At 43.5% G+C, this 14,671-nt stretch overlaps 1 protein-coding gene across 1 annotated transcript in view; it reads left to right on the top strand.

The window, feature by feature from the left end:
- Positions 1–14,671, top strand: part of LOC139409025 (membrane-associated guanylate kinase, WW and PDZ domain-containing protein 2-like) — a 358,317-nt gene that overhangs the window by 214,896 nt on the left and 128,750 nt on the right. Inside the window, exon 18 of the mRNA XM_071153671.1 lies at positions 3,790–3,975. Coding sequence (XP_071009772.1) covers positions 3,790–3,975 — 186 coding nt within the window. The remainder of the gene's footprint in view (positions 1–3,789; positions 3,976–14,671) is intronic.

The raw sequence follows: 14,671 nt of genomic DNA, 5'->3' as shown, positions 1-14,671 counted from the left end.
TATCCTACCAACGGGACATTAAAAACTGTAATCTTATGTTTCACTGAGATGTTGCTGAACGACAACACATATAATAATACGACGAGGGGCAGGGCTGTGTCTGTTTGTCAATAACTGCTGGTGCGTGATGTCTAATATTAAAGAAGTCTCAAGGTTTTGCTTGCCTGACCACCTTTACTCCACAAACAAAGACGCATACAAAGCTCTCCCTCGCCCTCCATTTGGCACATCTGACAATAATTATATTCTCCTGATTACAAGCAAAAACTAATGCAGGAAGTACCAGTGACTCGCTCAATACGGAGGTGGTCAGATGACGCAGATGCTACGCTACAGGACTGTTTTGCTAGCACAGACTGGAAAATGTTCCGGGATTCATCCAATGGCATTGAGGAGTATACCACCTCATTCACCGGCTTCATCAATAAGTGCATCGACGACATTGTCCCCACAGTGACCGTGCGTACATTTCCCAACCATCAGCCATGGACTACAGGCAACATCCGCACCAAGCTAAAGGATAGAGCTGCCGATTTCAAGGAGCGGGACACTAATCAAGCCCTGCCACATTCGATGAGTGTCAGAGCCAGTGTAGTAGGATTCAATCCTAGTCCTGCATTGATGCTTTGCCTGCTTGATGGTTCGTTTGAGGGCATAGCAGGATTTCTTAAGCTGAGGTATGTATCCTGCTATGCCCTGCTATGCCCTGCTATGCCCTCAGACGAACCATCAAGCAGGCAAAGCATCAATACAGGACTAAGATTGAATCCTACTACACTGGCTCTGACACTCATCGGATGTGGCAGGGCTTGAAAAATATTACGGACTACAAAGGGAAACCCAGCCGTGAGCTTCCCAGTGACACGAGCCTACCAGATGAGCTAAATGTATTTTATGCTCGCTTCGAGGCAAACCCCATTGAAGAATACATGAGAACACCAGCTTTTGCAGGGGACGTTGTGATGACGCTCTCCATAGTCAATGTGAGCAAGACCTTTAAACAGGTCAACATCCACAAAGCCGCAGGGCCAGACCGATTTACCAGGACGTGTACTCAAAGCATGCGTGGACCAACTGGCAAGTGTCTTCACAAACATTTTCATCCTCTTTTTAACCTCTCCCTGACCGAGTCTGTAATACCTACATATTTCAAATAGTCCCTGTGCCCAAGAAAGCAAAGCGAAGGTAACCTGCCTAAATGATTACCACCCTGTAACACTTGCGTCGGTAGCCATGAAGTACTTTGAAAGGCTGGTCATGGCTCACATCAACAGCATCATGCCAGATCCACTCCTATTTGCATGCCACCAACAGATCCACAGATGACGCAATCCCAATCACACTCCACATTTCCCTTTCCCACCTGGACTTCCTAACGTGTGAGAATGCTGTTCATCGATTACAGCTCAGCTTTCAACACCATTGTGCTCACAAAGCTTATCACTAAGCTAAGGACCCTGGGACTAAACACCTCCCTCTGCAACTGGATCATGGACTTCCTGATGTGCCGCCCCCAGGTGGTAAGGGTAGGCAACAACACATCTGCCACGTTGATCCTCAACACTGGAGCCCCTCAGGGGTGCATTCTTCGTCCCCTCTTGTACTCCCTGTTCACCCACGACTGCGTAGCCCGACTCCAACACCATCATTAAATTTGCTGACAACACAACAGTGGTTGGCCTGATCACCGACAACGATGAGACAGCCTGCAGTGTGGTGCCAGGACAACAACTTCTCCCTTGATGTGAGCAAGACAAAGTAGCCGATCATGGACTAAAGAAAAAGGAGGGCCGAAGTGCTCCCCATCACTGTCCATTTGATCTGGAAGAAAAAGTTTCCTCTGAAGAGAAGGCATTTAAATACATTATCAGGAAGCACTGGTACATTACTGATACTGACCCACAATTGAAATCCATTTTTAAATATCCCCCACGTATGGTTTTTAAAAGACACCCAAATCTGAGTGATATTGTGGTTAAATCTGATTACCCACCAGAGAAAAGTGTTAGGTTCTAATTTTTCAGAGTGAATAACTCACGGACACTAGAGAAGCTTAACCAAGTTGAACACAGCTGTGTTCAGACGAAGACATGTTTCCACCACTACAGGTGTGTATATATAATATACTCACTCCTCTTTGGGCCTTCCTCCTTCCCTCTAATCCTTACATTTTATGATTTGACAGGAAGAGGGTATTAGGATAGAGAACCATAATTTCTCCCTTCAGGGGATCTGACTTCAACCCCTCCTTCACCGAATCCGTAGATGTCCATGTGCTTCCCCTATAGCAATTCTGTGACTTCCTCCCGTCCACCCAACACATTCCAAAGCCATCTCTCTTTCTACAGAGAACCATTAACCTCTGACGTAAAAAACAGTCTCTTCCACTCCTTTATATACTATGCTTATGCGTATAACAATGTTCAACGTTTACCCTGAATCCAATAAAAGGGAAACTTTGTTGGACAAGGTTCCAGAGGGCAATTACAACTGTGGCCAATGTGCTCAATGCAGCTTTACGTACAAATGCAACTCATTTATCCACCCCCGCACAGGACAAAGATTTAAGATCAAGGGCTTGATTACCTGCATGTCCATCAATGTTATTTACATGTTGAAATGTCCCTGTGGTCTGTTTTACAAAGGGAAATCTGTAGAAGCCTTAAGACACGAATCAATGAGCACCGCAGCAATATACGGACAGGTGAGACGACAATATGGTTACTGCTCATTTTGTACAAGCTGGACATCCTATTTACTCTCTGAGATACATTGAAATAGAAATGGTCAAGATGTCACGCAGGGGAGGGGACATTGAGAGGAAACCTCTTCAAAGGAAATATTTTTGGATCCACAGGCTCAACATCCTTAATTGGCCTTAATTTTGACTTGAATCTGTTTTTATTGTTTTTTTCATCCTAATTGAATATTGTATGTGAATTACTGTGTATGATCATTCCCTGTGTATGATCATATATTTTGATACATTGAATGTTAATATTGTCAAACTGTTATACATTTTTTACCTCCTGTTACAGGAAGTGATGTCACTGAGTACTGCCCTTATATATAGGACCTTCCACCCCCACCTGGGATATGGATGCCTGATGAAGACCTAAGGGTCGAAACATTGTTGTTAATAAATATCACCTGGTAGCATGAGCAGCAGTGTGCAGCGTTTTCCTTTATGTTTCCATGGGTTTGCCTACAACTCCAGCACCTGTGGAAAGTATCTGGATGTGTGTATGTTCTTCAGCTTTTGTAAAAAAAATTATCACCTGCCCTATGGGGCAAACTCGGAGTAGGCTCAAGTTGTGTGACTGCTCAGTGCACTTTGTCAATCCCTGTGCATATTTTGTTTTTTGCCCTAGATCTATGCAGCGTATTCAAATGATCAACTCATCATCAAGCTTTGATTATTTGAATTCGCTGTGTAGTGCCTAGGGCAAAAAAACAAAATGTGCATCCCTTGGGATCCCCAGGACAGAGTTTGGGAAACCCTGGGGTAGCGATAGGGAGTGATTCGAGACCAACAGACGTTAAAATGTTTCTTCTGTAATATGCTCCCACAGTAGTTTGTTGAGAAACACGCAAGACAACATTTCAGTCCCACTGGGATGTTCTTCAACTACCCAGTGGGATCAAAACATTCTTGTTTGTGTGTGCATCTCAATAAACCACCAGGGGGCAGATTTGCGGGCAATACTTTCAGTTACAATGTATTTTCTGTCCAGCACTTGACAAGTTTATGCACATTTGCCAAAACATTGATTCTACTCCCCGTACTAGCTGTGCCGCACAAGATTGGGCGTATCATCGAGGGCAGCCCAGCGGATCGCTTTGGCTGCCTGAAGGTTGGCGATCGGATCCTGGCCGTCAACGGGCAGTCCATCATCAGCATGCCCCACGCCGACATCGTCAAGCTCATCAAAGACGCCGGACTCATCGTCACCCTGCACATCATACCGGAGGAAGGTGAGTCAGAGAAAATTAGAGAGAGCGTAGGGAGGGAGAGAAGGAGAGAGGGAGAGAGAGCAGAGAATAGGGAGGGAGGGAGTCAGAGGATATGAGAGAGAGAGGAGAGAAGAGGGAGGGAGGGAGGGATAGAGAGAGAGGGAGAGTAGCAGTGAGTGGAAGAGATATCTAAAGAAAGAGTGAGTACTCACATGGAATGACCAGAAATTGCTGTCTCTAGATGGTCCAGACTACAGTATACCTCTGGCTTATTATCATTATGCTGACCCCTACTTCTCTTGAGTAGGTTAAGCTGGACTCGCTATTCAAATTATACATTATTCAACAGACTCGAGCATTTATACATTTTGATAAAATAATTGCATTTTGCTCCTGTAACAACAAAAGAAAGAACCAATTACGTGTGCAAAGCTGTCATCAAGGCAAATCAAATCAAATCAAATTTTATTTGTCACATACACATGGTTAGCAGATGTTAATGCAAGTATAGCAAAATGCTTTTTCTTCTAGTTCCGACAATGCAGTAATAACCAACGAGTAATCTAACCTAACAATTTCACAACAGCTACCTTATACACACAAGTATAAAGGGATGAAGAATATGTACATACAGATATATGAATGAGTGATGCTACAGATCGGCATAGGCAAGATGCAGTAGATGGTATCGAGCACAGTATATACATATGAGATGAGTAATGTAGGGTATGTAAACATTATATTAACTTGTTATGGCTGCAATCCCAATACCGGGATCGATATGACAACTACCAGTGAAAATAGAGGGCGCCAAATTCAAACCACAGAAATCTCATCATTACAATTCCTAAAACATACATGTGTTTTATATCACTTTAAAGGTAATCTTGTTGTTAATCCCACCAAAGTGTCCGATTTCAAATAGGCTTTTCAGCGAAAGCACTACAAACAATTATGTTAGGTCTCCACCAAACCACAATAAGCACAGCCATTTTCCAGCGAAATATAGCATTCACAAAAAGCAGAAATAAAGATAAAATGAATCACTAACCTTGAATTATCTCCATCAGATGACACTCATAGGACTTCGTGTTACACAATACATGCATGTTTTGTTTGATAAAGTTCATATTTATATAAAAAAATCTGAGTTTACATTGGCTATTTAGATTCACTAGTTCCAAAAACATCTAGTGATTTTGCATAGCCACATCGTTTCAACAGAAACACTTGTCATACTTGTAGATGATAATACAAGTTATACACATGGAATTATAGATATACCTCTCCTTAATGCAACCGCTGTGTCAGATTTCAAAAAAAGTTTACGGAAAAAGCAACATATGCAATAATCTGAGACGGCGCTCAGAACAGAAGACAAATTAGCCGCCATGTTGGAGTCAACAGAAACCAGAAAATACATGATAAATGTTTCCTTACCTTTGATGAACTTCATCAGAATGCAGTCCTAGGAATCCCAGGTCCACAATAAATGCTTGATTTGTTCGAAAATGTCCGTTAATTATGTCTAATTAGCTTACTTTGGTTACTTTGGTAAACAATTCCAAAGTCACAGTGCGTCCACTATATTGTAACGAAATGTCCAAATGTTCCGTAACAGTCAGTAGAAACATGTCAAATGATGTACTGAATCAATCTTTAGAATGTTGTTTACATATATCTTGAATAACGTTCCAACCGGAGAATTAGAATGATTTCAAATGAGCGGTGGAACGCAGGTGCTTCCCCTGTGAACGTGCATAGTGAATGCATGGTCAACTCGTTTCCTGTATCATTCGACCCCCCTTCACATTAGTCATCAGACAAAGTTCTATTGACATCTAGTGGAAGGCGTAGGAAGTGAAAACTCATCCATATCTCGCTGTAATTTCAATGAGAGCTTGGTTGAAGATCTGCCACCCCCAGAAAAAAAACAGGAAGTGGAATTTCTCAGGTTTTTGCCTGCTATATGAGTTCTGTTATACTCATAGACATAATTCAAACAGTTTTAGAAACTTCAGAGTGTTTTCTATCCAATACTAATAATAATATGCATATATTAGCGACTGAGGAGCTGGCCGTTTACAATGGGCACCTTTTCATCCAAGCTACTCAATACTGCCCCTGCAGCCATAAAAAGTTTTAAGTGGCTTTGTTTAAAGTGGCTATTTTTTTAAATGTTTCCTTTATTTAACTAGGCAAGTCAGTTAAGAACAAATTCTTATTTTCAATGACGGCCTAGGAACAGTGCCTGTTCAGGGGCAGAACGACAGATTTGTACCTTGTCAACACTCTAACAACTAGGCTACCCTGCCGCCCCTAGTGATACATGTATTACATAAAGATTGGAGGGCAGGTAGTTTGCCCCCGGTGATGCGTTGTGCAGACCTCACTACCCTCTGGAGAGCCTTACAGTTGTGGGCAGAGCCCACCGCCGTACCAGGCGGTGATACAGCCCAACAGGATGCTCTCGATTGTGCATCTGTAAAAGTTTGTGAGTGCTTTTGGTTTCAAGCCGAATTTCTTCAGCCTCCTGAGGTTCACCACACTGTCTGTGTGGGTGGCCCAATTCAGTTTGTCCGTAATGTGTACGCCGAGGAACTTAACTTTCTACCCTCCACTACTGTCCCGTCGATGTGGATAGGGGGGTGCTCCCTCTGCTGTTTCCTGAAGTCCACGATCATCTCTTTTGAGAGATGAGTGTGAGATTATTTTCCTGACACCACACTCCGAGGGCCCTCACCACCTCCCTGTAGGCTGTCTCGTCGTTGTTGGTAATCAAGCCTACCACTGTAGTGTCGTCTGCAAAATTGATGATTGAGTTGGAGGTGTGCATGGCCAAGCAGTCGTGGGTGGACAGGGAGTACAGGAGAGGGCTCAGAACGCACCCTTGTGGGGCCCCAGTGTTGAGGATCAGCGGGGTGGAGATGTTGTTACCTACCCACACCACCTGGGGGCGGCCCGTCAGGAAGTCCAGTACCCAGTTGCACAGGGCGGGGTCGAGACCCAGGGTCTCGAGCTTGATGACGAGTTTGGAGGGTACTATGGTGTTAAATGCTGAGCTGTAGTCGATGAACGGCATTCTCACATAGGTATTCCTCTTGTCCAGATGGGTTAGGGCAGTGTGCAGTGTGGTTGTGATTGCATCGTCTGTGGACCTATTGGGGCGGTAAGCAAATTGGAGTGGGTCTAGGGTGGAGGTGATATGGTCCTTGACTTGTCTCTCAAAGCACTTCATGATGACGGAAGTGAGTGCTACGGGGCGGTAGTCATTTAGCTCAGTTACCTTAGCTTTCTTGGGAAAAGGAACAATGGTAGCTCTCTTGAAGCATGTGGGAACAGCAGACTGGGATAAGGTTTGATTAAATATGTCCGTAAGCACACCAGCCAGCTGGTCTGCCCATGCTCTGTGGAAACGGTTGGGTATGCCATCTGGGCCTGCAGCCTTGCGAGGGTTAACACGTTTAAATGTTTTGCTCATGTCGGCTGCAGTGAAGGAGAGTCCGAATGGTTTTGGTAGCGGGTCGTGTCAGTGGCACTGGGTAAGGTGACCGGAAGTGAGTAAAGATGTTGTTTAGTCAATCTGGGAGCAAGACATCCTGGTCCGCGACGGGGCTGGTTTTCTTTTTGTAATCCGTGATTGACTGTAGACTCTGCCACATACCTCTCGTGTCTGAGCCGTTGAATTGCGACTCTACTTTGTCTCTATACTGACGCTTAGCTTGTTTGATTGCCTTGCGGAGGGAATAACTACACTGTTTGTATTTGGTCATGTTTCCAGTCACCTTGCCCTGGTTAAAAGCAGTGGTTCGCACTTTCAGTTTCGCGCGAATGCTACCATCAATCCACGGTGTCTGGTTGGGGAATGTTTTAATAGGTGCTGTGGGTACGACATCGCCAATGCACTTGCTAATGAACTCGCTCACCGAATCAGCGTATTCGTCAATGTTGTTGTTTGACGCAATGCGGAACATATCCCAATCCACGTGATTGAAGCAATCTTGAAGCGTGGAATCAGATTGGTCGGACCAGCGTTGAACAGACCTGAGCGCGGGAGCTCCTGTTTTAGTTTCTGTCTATAGGCTGGAAGCAACCAAATGGAGTTGTGGTCAGCCCCTTTTACGGCGTTGTTCTATTGGTTCGCTTGCTGGGATCCGATCCATTGTCTTGGGTGGTGGGCAAAACACAGGATCCGCTTCGGGAAAGTCTAATTCCTGGTCATAATGATGGTGAGTTGACTTTGCTCTTATATCCAGTAGTTCCTCCCGACTGTATGTAATAAAACCTAAGATTACCTGGGGTACCAGTGTAATAAATAACACGTAAAAAAACAAAATACTGCCTATTTTCCAAGGAACGCGAAGTGAGGCGACCATCTATGTCGGCGCCGGTAGTAACAGTGGTGGCTATTTGAAGAATCTCAAATATAACAAATATTTTCATTTGTTTAACACTTTTTTGGTTACTACATGTTTCCATATGTGTTATTTCATAGTATTGATGTCTTCTGTATTATTCTACATGTAACATCTGTTTCCAACTCACACTCTCAAACGCATAGATCCCCTGAACGCAGCTCACTCTCCAGATCCCAATCACCTGAATTCTGATCACCTGTTCACACCTGTATGTAATTTACACACTATTTAGTTCAGTTCTTTGTTTGTTTTGATACATGTTCTATTCGGAGCTCTGTTTATTTCCATATTAGTCCTCGAGTGTATTGTAGTTTTTGGCCATCCTCACTAACGAGGCCTTTTTGCCTGTACTTTTGCCTATCAGATTCCCTGTCATCACTCTTGCTTGCTCTCCCAGACTACGTTATTAGACTTTTCCCTGCCTGTACTGTTACCTTTTTGGAGTCGCTGTGTATGACCTTCTGCCTGTGCCTGGAACAGGCTACCTGCCTCCTCCTGTGGTCCTTTACCGATAAACTTCTGCTGCGCCCTGCGCTTGAAACCAGCACTGTTTCCCATCATACTCATTATACTACAATGTAGAAAGTAGTAAAAAATAAAACCCTTGACTAAGTAGGTGTGTCCAAACTTTTGACTGGCACTGTATATAATCCTTGAACAGGATCATCTATTTTGGATGCAAGTTGAATGGAAGTGGAGAGAGTGCTCGTGTATGCACTGATTTAATGCAAAGATACGCCAGTTAGTAGCTGTTTAAAATTGCTGCAGCTACAATTAAAGAATCTTCTTTACAATAAAAAAAATACAGTGACCCCAAAAGCCAGATGGAGATGTGTAAATTAGTACACTCTTAGAAAAAAGGGTTCCAAAAGGGTTCTGTGGCTGTCCTCATTGAAGAACCCTTTTAAGTTCCAGATATAACTATTTTCAGTTCCATGTAGAACCCTCTGTGGAAAGGGTTCTACCTGGAACCAAAAGGGTTATACCTGGAAGCAAAATAGGTTCTTCAAAGGGTTCTTCTATGGGGAAAGCAAAATAACCCCTTTTGGTTGTAGATAGCAGCCTTTTTTCTAATAGTGCAGTATAGGCTATACTGCAGCAAATGTAGGCCTACCCGTCACAAGAAAAATACTTTACCTAAATGAGATGAACTGCGCTCTTACTGAGATGAGCTATCTGTCCCCACCCTGAGCATTGATGATTGATAATGTAGATAGCAGAGAGAAGCCAGATTTACACATCACGCTGTTCATATACAGGAAAAGTATTCAGACCCCTTGACATTTTTTACATTGTATTACGTTACAGCCTTTTTCTAAAATGGATTAAATCTACATACAATACCCCTTAATGACAAAGCAAAACACATTTTTAATTTTTTTTTAACATTGAAAACTCACATTCAGGTAAGAATTCAGACCCTTTATTCAGAACTTTGTTGAAGCACCTTTGGCAGTCATTACAGTCTCAAGTCTTCTTGGGTATGACGCTACAAGCCTGGCACACCTGTATTTGGGGGGTTTCTCCCATTCTTCTCTGAAGTTCCTCTCAAGCTCTGTCAGGTTAGATGGGGAACATCGCTGAACAGCTATTTTAGACGTTCGATCAGGTTCAAGTCTGGGCTCTGGCTGGGCCACTCAAGGACATTCAGAGACTTGTCTCAAAGCCACTTCTGCGCTGTATTGGCTCTGTGCCTAGGGTTGTCCTTCTGGAAGGTGAACCTTCGCCCCAGTCTGAGGTCCAGAGCGCTCTGGAGCAGGTTTTTAGCAAAGATCTCTCTGTACTTTTCTCCGTTCATCTTTCTCTTGATCCTGACTAGTCTCCCAGTCACTGCCGCTGAAAAACATCCCCAGAGCATGATGCTGCCACCTTCACTGTAGGGAAGATGCCAGGTTTCCTACAGACATGATGCTTGGCATTCAGGCCAAAGAGCTCAATCTTGGTTTTATCAGACTAGAGAATATTGTTTCTCATGGTCTGAGAGTCCAAGTGGGCTGTCATGTGCCTTTTACTGAGGAGTGGCTTCCATCTGGCCACTCTACCATAAAGGCCTGATTGGTGGAGTGCTGCAGAGATGGATGTCCTTCTGGAAGGTTTTCCCCATCTCAACAGAGGAACTCTGGAACTCTGTCAGAGTCAAATTCCCGCCCAAGGCCCTTCTCCCTCTATTGCTCAGCTTGGCTGAGCGGCCAGCTCTAGTAAGAGTCTTTGTGGATCCAAACTAGTTCCATTTAAGAATGATGGAGGCCACTGTGTTCTTGGGGACCTTCAATGCTGCGTAAATGTTTTGGTATCCTTCCCCAGATGTGTGCCTCGACACAATCCTGTCTCAGACCTCTACACACAATTCCCCCGACCTCATGGCTTAGTTTTTGCTCTGACATGCACTGTCAACTGTGGGACCTTATATAGACAGGTGTGCCTTTCCAAATCATGTCCAATCAATTGAATTGACCTCAGGTGGACTCCAATCAAGTTGTATAAACACCTCAAGGATGATAAATGGAAACAGGATGCACCTGGGCTCAATTTCGAGTCTCATAGCAAAGGGTCTGAATACCTATATAAATAATGTACTTCTGTTTTTTTATTCGCACACACTTCTAAAAACATGTTTTCTCTTTGTCAGTATGGGCTATTGTGTATAGATTGATGTGGAAAAAAATAATAATTTCATCAATTTTATAAGGCTGTAAAGTAACAAAATGTGGAAAAAGTCAATGGGTTTGAATACTTTCCGAATGCACTGTTTATCAATTTATTATAATCCACATAATTCAAACAGAATGAGCTGTAACAAGAGGAGAGACTGTGTATACTAAAGAAAATCATAAAGAATGAGTCTTTAACCCTGCATTATTATATAACTTATTTGGAACGAAGTCCAGGAATGAGTGAGTCACTCAGCCCTATGCTTCTGTTCCTATTTGAGTGTTTTTTTTATATCCTACTGATTCTGTGATCACCAAGCCTTATGCATCCGCAAAATGTAGGATAAAACCATTTAACAAATCTGTCTGTTTTGGAACTTTGCTGTGCTGTATTAAAGGCTTTACAATTTGGTTAATTGTGTTCCAAACAGGCAGAAAAATAACATTGTAATCTATTTTATTTTTAAAAATTATTTCACCTATATTTAGCCAGGTAGGCCAGTTGAGAACAAGTTCTCATTTACATCTGCGACCTGGCCAAGATAAAGCAAAGCAGTGCAACACAAACAACTTCTCAGTTAAACAAACGTACAGTCAATAACACAATAGAAAAAGTCTATATACAGTGTGTGCACATGGAGTAAGGAGGTAAGGTAAGAAATAGGCCATGGTGGTGAAATAATTGCAATTTAGCAAATAAACACTGGAGTGATAGATTTGCAAAAGATGCATGTGCAAGTAGAGATACTGGGTGCAAAGGAGCAAAACAATAAATAACAATATGGGGATGAGGTAGTTGGGTGGGCTATTTACAGATGAGCTGTGTACAGGTGCAATGATCAGTTAGCTGCTCTGACAGCTGATGCTTAAAGTTAGGGAGATATGAGACTCCAGCGTCAGTTATTTTTGCATTTCGTTCCAATCATTGGTAGCAGAGAACTGGAAGGAAAGGCGGCCAAACGAGGAGCTGCCTTTGGGGATGACCAGTGAGAAATACCTGCTGGAGCTCATACTACGGGTGGGTGCTGCTATGGTGACCAGTGAGCTGAGATGAGGCTGGGCTTTACCTAGCAAAGACTCATAGAGGACCTGGAGCCAGTGGGTTTGCTGACGAATATGAAGCGAGGGCCAGCCAACGAGAGCATACAGGTCACAGTGGTGGATAGTATATGGTGCTTTGGTGACAAAGTGAATGGCACTGTGATAGACTACATCCAATTTGCTGAGTAGAGTGTTGGAGGCTATTTTGTAAATGACATCGCCGAAGTCAAGGATCGGTACGATAGTCAGTTTTACGAGGGTATGTTTGGCAGCATGAGTGAAGGATGCTTTGTTGTGAAATAGGATGCCGTTTCTAGATTTAATTTTGGATTGGAGATGCTTAATGTGAGTCTGGAAGGAGAGTTTACAGTCTAACCTGACACCTCGGTATTTGTAATTGTCCACATATTCTAAGTCCGAACCGTCCAGAGTAGTGATGATGCTAGACGGGCGGGTGGGTGCGGGCAGCGATCGGTTGAGAGCATGCATTTAGTTTTACATGCATTTAAGAGCAGTTGGAGGCCACGGAAGGAGTGTTGTATGGCATTGAAGCTCGTCTGGAGGTTTAACAAAGTATCCAAAGAAAGGCCAGAAGTATACAGAATGGTGTCATCTGCATGAAGGTGGATCAGAGAAAAGACTGCCCAAGAATTTAACCTTGTGGCACCCCCATAGAGACTGCCAGAGGTCCGGACAACATGCCATCCGATTTGACACACTGAACTCTATCTGAGAAGTAGTTGGTGAACCAGGCGAGGCAGTCATTTGAGAAAACAAGGCTGTTGAGTCTGCCAATAAGAATGTGGTGATTGACAGTCGAAAGCTTGATGAAGACGGCTGCACAGTATTGTCTTTTATCGATGGCGTTTATGATGTATTTTAGGACATTGAGCGTGGCTGAGAGGGAGGCTTGGGCAAGTTGCTGTGGGGGGTGCAGAGCTGTTGACCGGGGTAGGGGTAGCCAGGTGGGAAGCAAGGCTAGCTGTAGAAAAATGTTTATTGAAATTCTCAATTATCGTAGATTTATTGGTGGTGACAGTATTTCCTAGCCTCAGTGCAGTGTGCAGCTGGGATGAGGTGCTCTTATTGTCCATGGACTACAGTGTCCCAGAACTTTTTGGAGTTTATGCTACAGGATGCAAATGTATGTTTGAAAAAGCTAGCCTTTGCTTTCCTTACTGCCTGTGTATATTTGTTCCTAACTTCCCTGAAAATGTGCATATCGCGGGGGCTATTCGATGCTAATGCAGTACGTCACAGGATGTTTTTGTGCTGGTCAAGGGCAGTCAAGTCTGGAGTTAACCAAGGGCTATATCTGTTCTTAGTTCTACATTTTTTGAATGGGGCATGCTTATTTAAGATGGTGAGGAAAGCACTTTTAAAGAATAACCAGGCATCCTCTTCTGATGGAATGAGGTCAATATCCTTTCAGGATACCCGGGCCAGGTCGATTAGAGAAAGGCCTGCTCGCTGAAGTATTTTAAATCAAATCAAAGTTCATTTGTCAAGTTCGCCGAATACAACAGTGAAATGCTTACTTACAGGCTCTAACCAACAGTGAAAAAAGGTATTAGGTGAACAATAGGTAAGTAAAGAAATGAAAACAACAGTAAAATAGACGGTGAAAAATAGTAGCGAGGCTACATACAGGCACCAGTTAGTCGAGCTGATTGAGTTAGTATGTACGTGTAGATATGGTTAAAGTGACTATGTATATATGATGAACAGAGAGTAGCAGTTGCGTAAAAGAGGGGCCAAATCTTTTTAGATTCCTGAGGGGGATTAGGCTTTGTCGTGCCCTCTTCACAACTGTCTTGGTGTGTTTGGACCATTCTAGTTTGTTGGTGATGTGGACACCAAGGAACTTGAAGCTCTCAACCTGCTCCACTACAGCCCCATCGATGACATTGGGGGCGTTCTCTGTCCTCCTTTTCCTGTAGTCCACAATCATCTCCTTAGTCTTGGTTACATTGAGGGATAGGTTGTTATTCTGGCAGCATTTGACAGTGATGAGGGGTGGTCTTTTGACCGCGGTCCCATTACGAATGCAGGCAATGAGGCAGTGATCGCTGAGATCCTGGATGAAGACAGCAGAGGTGTATTTAGAGGGCAGGATGGTCAAGATAATATCTATGAGGGTGCACGTGTTTACGGATTTAGGGTTGTACCTGGTAGGTTCCTTGATCATTTGTGTGAGATTGAGGGCATCTAGCTTAGATTGTAGGACAGCTGGGGTGTTAAGCATATACAAGTTTAGGTCACCTCACAGTACAAACTCTGAAGATAAATGGGGGGCAATTAAGTCACATATGGTGTCCAGGTCACAGCTGGGGGCTGAGGGGGGTATATTAAAAGTGGCAACATTGAGACTTATTTCTGGAAAGGTGGATTTTTAAAAGTAGAAGCTCGAACTGTTTGGGAACAGACCTGGATAGCATGACAGAACTCTACAGGCTATCGCTGCAGTAGATTCAACTCCACCCCCTTTGGCAGTTCTATAAAAAGCCCTTCCAACTACCTCATCCCCATACTGTATTTATTTATTTATCTTGCTGCTCTGCACCCCAGTATCTCTACTTGCACATTCAACTTCTGCACACCTAACAT

The sequence above is a fragment of the Oncorhynchus clarkii genome, chromosome 1 (genome assembly GCF_045791955.1).
Source record: "Oncorhynchus clarkii lewisi isolate Uvic-CL-2024 chromosome 1, UVic_Ocla_1.0, whole genome shotgun sequence".
In the NCBI taxonomy this organism is placed as follows: domain Eukaryota; kingdom Metazoa; phylum Chordata; class Actinopteri; order Salmoniformes; family Salmonidae; genus Oncorhynchus; species Oncorhynchus clarkii.
This window is presented reverse-complemented; position numbering and strand designations above follow the sequence as displayed.